Here is a 6962-nt window from a genome sequence, read left to right on the forward strand (position 1 = left end):
GAATGTATTTAGTACGGTCTTTTAGAGACGAGCTGAGTGATTTTTCAAGTTGAGATAAATTGGGGGCAGCTGGAAAATTAACAGCTTGGCAGCACTTCTCTCTTTGTAATCTGTATTACACTTATCCAAGAATCTGGAGGGTGAACCAATCTCCAGATGAAAGGAGAAAAATCAGCTGTTTTATACAAGCTTGCAGTTGAGATAATAATTATTCTTGGGTACCAGAATCTCATTACTGCCTACTCAAAACAAAAATAAAGCATGTGAATGTATATTGTACTGCTTTCAAAAAAAAGTAATCTTGAACTCCTGGCAATCTTTTCCAAGATCCACATGCTTCCTAACACCTTGGCCCTCACATACTGATAGATGCCTGTTACAGACCTTCTGCAGTTGTGTCCAGGATTGGAGAACACTACCAAAAGAGGCTCAGCAGGCCTACAGTCTGCCTGGACTGGAAGACCTTCTAGACCTTTCACCTTTCGCACTAGGAGAATTGTGCCTTATGACGACCGGCGCCTCCCCACCCCTAAGCCCTTGTAAAGAATTTAAGATTCATAAAACAGCCACAACAATTTCAATATAATTGTGTTCAGCTGAAGTGTTTTTCAAAATGTGCAATTCTATAGTTTCGTAATAATTTCAATTTCAGTCTCAGCAATAGGACTAGTAAATATACTGCTGCAAGCAGAACAGCATGTTTCCTGTAATAAGGCTTTCCTGTTGTAGACAGAGTTTCAAACCATTACAGCTAGCTTTTGCAAGAAGAGTGGAACTTTCACGTTCAGTGGGGTGGTTGGGCCACTTGTGTTACACCAATTCGTATTTGCCTTTCCATTGAACTGAATAGAAATGAGAGTTCTGTCATAGACTGCCATTCTGCTGCCAATTGTAACAGGAACTGCTTGAATAACACAACAACTTGCACATTTTATGTAGATAAGGTATATTTACTGTTTTACTCAAAGGGAAGCCTTGCCCAGACATAGATATTAGTTAGCAATCACTTTACATACTATGAAATAGTCAATGAAATGTTAATATTCTCACAACAGGAGTTGGACAAAAAGTTCCAGGAAACAGCTGCTTACCGCAACATGAAAGAAATGTTAACGAAAAAGAATGAGCAAGTGAAGGAATTGCGGAAACGTCTTTCAAAGTAAGTTGCTGTTTTTGTCAATTCAGATTTGCATGGCTGGAGAATCCTACCTCGATTCCATTACAAGGTGAATCAGCCTGTCTTTATTCATTCTACCATCCTGAAACACACAACAGTTCTTCCCTCTTCACCTAATTTTAAAAAATCAAGTTCTTGAGTTTCATCATTCTATCTAGAAGCACACTGCAAATGATGAGCATTCTTTGAAATATTGTGTGAGTTCAGTCTTAAAGTTGCCTTTTATTCTACTGTTACAAGTTACGGTAGTATTCTAATTTAACTTTTACTTTCCCCATGATTATAATCCAAGATTATCTTAGATACACATACTAGGTTGAAAATCCTGTAGAATGAGCTAACCATCCACAAAGGTGCCAGTATCTGAACTGGTGGCGGGTGCAGGAGCCAGTTTTGCCAGTGCTCCCTCTGAGGGATCTGTGGCTTCTTCCTCAGGAGGAGGAGACGATGTCCTGAGGGGCTGCTGTTTTCAGAGCAGAGACTGTACAGATGTCACTGGAGCTGCCAGGAGATGAGAGAGCAAGTTAAGAAATGGGACTAGAATTCTGGGCACATTGGGAATAGTGGAATTGGGAGAAGAGAGCAGCACAGCACTTGATCATGAATCGGAACATAGACGTTTCAACATCGCCACATGAGTGATTATAGTCCTGTCCTCCTAGGGGGAGAATTCACTCCTCATAGTGGGTGATGAGATGGATGTCACACATCTCACCACTGTCTTGGTTCTGTCTGCCCTACTGTGGGATGATTTCTCTTGGACTGAGACAAAGGGAGAGATTGCATGAGTTTAAAGTGGCTGCACTGCTGTGGGGAAAGATGCTGAGATGAGCGAGGTGAGAGTAAAATAGCGCAGAAAGCATGCCGCGTTAGTAGTAGGGGATGTCGGAAAGTGAGAGCATTTGAAGGAAGACGTTGCACGGTGAGATTGGTAGACCATGTGCTTTGGTGGGAGGTGGGTGCAATAGTAGTGTGAGGTAGCAGAAAGAAGATGGTAACACTTAACTTCACAGAGCACAGAATATCATTGACCTCCTTCTTGCACTACTGGGTGTACCTCCAGATCATGGACAGCCCACTGACCCAGAAGGAACGTTCGACCATGTTAGCAGGGTATGGTCTCCCCGATGGTCCTAAGGAAAGAGGACATCCCTTATCTCTGTCAACAGGTCCCTGTTGGTAAAATAGGGTTGCTAGCTTGCCTCTATGAGCTATCTCTTGGGCAATTCTTCACACCCATGAACTGTGAAGACAGCTCTTGGCTGACAGTACTTCGTCTGGTGCATGGCTGCAGTTTAAGTAAAACAATAGGGGTCCCAGAAAGTCCTTGCAATGGTGGTGCTTCAGTCATTGGCAGGTAGAAGATAATGTCAGCAAGCCAAAAAGTGGCATGGTGCATACAAAGTAAGGCGGGCTGTGGAGAACTGTGTGATATAATTTGCTAGAGCTCATGAAGAGAAACCCTCCAAGAAACTCCTTGAAATTAATATCTTTTAGCCGAATTTTAATAAAATTCAGCACAAACAGAGGATTAACTGACTAGCAGAGATTAGTCATAAAGGAACTTTTTTCAGGCTGGCAGCCAGTGACTAGTGGGGCTCTACAGGGGTCAGTGTTGGGATCACAACTGATCATGTTATACATTAACAATCTGGACAGAAGGAACTGAGGGCATTATTGTTAATTTTGCAGATAACACAAAGATGGGGGAGGGACAGGAAGTGGGGAGTCTGCAGAAGGACTTGGACAAGCTACGAATGTGGGCAAAGTAGCAGCTGATGGAATGCAATGTGGCAAGTGTGAGGTCATGCACTTTGGAACAAAGAATAGAGGCAAAGACTACTTTCTAACTGGGCAAAGGCTTCAGAAATCTGAAGAACAAAGGAACTTAGGAATCCTTGTCCAGGATTCCCTTAAGGTGCAGGTCACTTGGCAGTCAGGAAGGTAAATGCAGTGTTAGCATTCATTTCTAGAGGAGTAGAATACAAAAACAGCTGTACTGCTGAAGCTGTATAAGTTTCTGGTCAGACTGTGTTTGTTTGGAATATTGTGAGCAGTTTTAAGGAAGGATGTGCTAGCATTGCAGGGGAGTCCAAGGGAGGTTTACAAGAATTATGCCAGGGATGAGGGGATTGTCATATGAGTGGTGAGAACTCTGTGCTTTATGGAGTTTAGAAGGATTGGCGGTAGTAATCACATAGAAATTTACATAATTGAGTCATGCAGTGATGCAGCACAGAAACAGACCCTTCAGTCTAACTTGTTCATGCCAACCAAGTTTCTCCAAACCAAACTAGTCTCACTTGCCTGCATTTGGCCCATCTTCCTCTAAACCTTTCCTATTCATGTACCTGTCCAAATGTCTTTTAAGTGTTGTAACTGTACCTGCATCTACCACTTCCTCCAGCAGTTCATTCCACTTACAAACCACCCTCTACGTGAAAAGAAAATTCCTTCTCTGGTATCTTTTAAATCTTTCTCCTCTCACCTTAAAAATAATTAAGGTGTGGACTCCTAATTTTGAAATGCCCCCCCCCCCTCCCCCATCCTAGGGAAAAATCCTTTGCTGATGACCCTCATGCTTTTATAAACCTCTATAAAGTCACTCCTCAACTTCCTAACGTCCAGTGGAAAAAGTCCAGCCTCTCCTTATAACTCAAACCCTCCAATCTCAGCAACATCTTGGTAAATCTTTTCTGAACCCTCTCCAGTTTAATAATATCCTTCCTATATCAGAACGACCAGAACTGTGTACACTACTCAAAACCGGCTCATCAATATCCTGTACAGCCTCAACATAACATCCCAACGCCTATATTCAGTGGTCTGAGCAATGAAGGCAAGCATGCTAAATGCTGTCTTAGCCACCCTGTCTACCTGTGATGCACCTTTGAAAGAACTATGTACTTGAACCCCTAAACCTGTCGCTTTGTTCAGCAACACTGCCCAGGGCCCTACCTGGTAGTGGACATGGACAAGATGTTTCCACCAATAGGAGAGTCCTGGACCTGAGGACACAGCCTCAGAGTGAAGGGATGGCCCTTTAGAACTGAGGTGAGGATGAATTTCTTCAGCCAGAGGGGAGTGAATCTGTGGAATGCATTGTGTAGAAGGAGATGTGTGGAGGCAAGCCTTGGAGTGTGTTTAACACCAAGGATAGATAAGTACTTGATCAGAAAGGGGATCAATGGTTAGTGACAGAAGGTTGGAGAATGGGATTGAGAAACATATCAGCGATGATCAAATGATGATGTGGTCTTGATGGGCCACATGGCCTGATTCTGCTCTGATATCTTGTGGTTAAGTTAGACATCTTTTCAGTTTTACGTTTGAAGGTTTTCAAGTATTTCTTTAAAGATAATTTTAAAATGATCTGGAATGTTTAAAAAGTAACTGTGTTCAATTAAATTACCCACATCCCTTTATCCTGAAGGCTGAGCATTGACTTCTTTGTTTAATGTTTCTAGGTATGAAGTTGCAGACTGAGGACATTGTTTGGCTCTTGTCAAACTGCTTCAGAATTTCAGAATGGATTCACTGCATTCTTTATTATCTCCACATTTGGGAACTAAGTTACATTTAGAATTGTCTATTTTAACATTTTACCTATATTAAAATTATATTGCATACCTTTAAAATATGTTCTGTTCATTTAATTTCCTTGTCTTTCCTTACACTTGATAGAATCAAAAGTGTGATGTTGGAAAAGCACAGCAGGTCAGGTAGCATTCCAAGGAGCAGGAGAGTCAACATGTCGGGCATCAACCCTTCATCAGGAATATGTTGGGGGGAGGGGGCTGAGAGATAAATAAATGGTGGGGGTCAGGTAGCTGGAAAGGCGATAGAGAGATCTAGGTGGGGGGTAATTGTGATAGGTCAATGGGAAGGGTGGAATGGATAGGTGGGAAGGAAGATGGACAGGTCAGGTTGAGAGGGCGGTGCTGAGTTGAAGGATTGGATCTGGAATGAGGTGGTGGTTGGGGAGATTTGGAAACTAGTGAAGTCGATATTGATGCTGTGTGGTTGAAGGGTCTCAAGGCAGAAGATGAGGCATTCTTCCTCCAGTTGTTGGGTGGCTTGAATTTGGTGGTGGAGGAGGCCCAGGACATGCATATCCTTGGCAGATTGGGTGGGGGGTGATGAAGTGGTCAGCCACTGGGCAGTGGAGTTGTTTTATGTGCGTGTCCCACAGATGCTCACTGAAACGCTCCACCAGTTGGCGTCTTATCTCCTCAATGCAGAGTAGACCATATCAAGAGCAAAGGACTCAGTAGAGGTGGGTGGATGTGCAGGAAAATCTTTGCCGGATCGGGAAGTATTCTTTGGGGCCTTGGATGAAGGTGAGGGTGCAGATTTTACACCCCTTACAGTGGCAGGGGAAGGTGCTGGGAGTAGAGGGTGTGTTGGTGGGGGTATTGGACTTAATAGAATCATGGAGGGAATAGTCTTTGCAGAACGCAGATAGAGATGGGGAGGGAAATATATCTGGTGGTGGGGTCTGATTGTAGATGGCAGAAATTGCAGAGGATAATGTGCTGTATCCAGAGATTAGTGGGGTGGAAGGTGGAGGGCGGGGGGGTTCTATCCTTGTTGCAGTTGGAGGGGTGGGGTTCAACGGTGGAGGCGAGATAAGTGGAAAAGATGAATTGGAGGGCATTGATCACATGGGAGGGGAAATTGTGGTCCTTTAGATAGAAGGCCATCTGGGATGTGCTGGAGTGGAATTGCTCCTCCTGGGAACAGGTACAGCAGAGGAACTGGGAGTAAGGAATAGCATTTTTACGGTGGTGGGGTGGGGGTGAAATCAAGATATCAATGGGAGTCGGTGGCTTTGAAATAGATGTCTGTGTTGATTTGGTCACTGGAGGTAGAGTTAGAGATCCAGGAAGGGAAAAGGGGGGGGGTGTATCCTGCTTCTTGGATGCTGTCTGACTTGCTGTGCTTTTCCAGCACCACACTTTTCGACTTGCATTTAATACCTTGATTTAAATTGGCAGTATTGTTGCTGACAGCTAATAATCATTAATCTTTCAATTAAAAACAAAATACTGTGGATGCTGTAAATCTGAACCAAATACAGAATGCTGTAGAAAGTCAGCAGATCTGACCACTACTGTGGAGAGAAAAGACAGTTACTGTTTCAAGTCTGGTATAACTACCCAGAACTGAAGGGTTAACTCTGTCTCTCTTTCTCTCTGCGCGTGCACACTCTCTCACGCTCTCTCCACAGTGCTGTCAGACCTGTTGAGTTTCTCCAGTATTCTGTGTTTGTTGTTGTTAATCACTTAATCGCTATGATCACTTCTCTGTTACCATGGATCACATGGACAGTCTTTGTCAACATAAAAATTAAATTAAAACCAAATAAATGAGCCTATCTAATATAAGCTTGCTGTATATATTATATGTTTGTGAGTAGGAGAAATCTTACATTGATTTTGCATCTCATTGCATCCATGGAGTCATCCCAACATCAAAAGAGTTTTTTTTTTAAAATGTGGTCAATCTACAGGTCATTTTCACCTGGTCCAGGAATTTTAGGACACAGTTTGGCACTCCACTCAGGTTATCCAGAAAGACTGAGGGGTGGGTTTTGGAGGTAGGTTTCTGCAGTTTTGAGCTAGTGAGATCTAATAGGATTGGGGAGGACAAGAATGTCATCAAAACTGCTCAACAGCTTTCCCCCAGATGCATGTTATATTCCCTTACCTTGTTCTGCAATTGATCTGTAGCTTCATTTGCACCATCAGGTACTGCCCTTTTCCCACCATTATCAGTTTCTGTA

At 43.1% G+C, this 6962-nt stretch overlaps 1 protein-coding gene across 2 annotated transcripts in view; it reads left to right on the top strand.

Moving 5' to 3' along the window:
* lztfl1 (leucine zipper transcription factor-like 1) overlaps positions 1–6564 on the top strand; it is a 41247-nt gene extending 34683 nt beyond the window's left edge. For both annotated transcript variants that reach the window (XM_087978522.1, XM_087978523.1), the window contains 2 exons: positions 1056–1159; positions 4645–6564. In XM_087978522.1, the coding sequence (XP_087834648.1) occupies positions 1056–1159; positions 4645–4663 (123 nt within the window). In that variant the 3' untranslated portion in view covers positions 4664–6564. The remainder of the gene's footprint in view (positions 1–1055; positions 1160–4644) is intronic.
* The last annotated feature ends 398 nt before the right edge of the window (positions 6565–6962 follow it).

This window comes from Chiloscyllium plagiosum, unplaced genomic scaffold (genome assembly GCF_037043375.1).
Source record: "Chiloscyllium plagiosum isolate Xiang-an unplaced genomic scaffold, Cpla_swu_hap1 HiC_scaffold_34, whole genome shotgun sequence".
In the NCBI taxonomy this organism is placed as follows: domain Eukaryota; kingdom Metazoa; phylum Chordata; class Chondrichthyes; order Orectolobiformes; family Hemiscylliidae; genus Chiloscyllium; species Chiloscyllium plagiosum.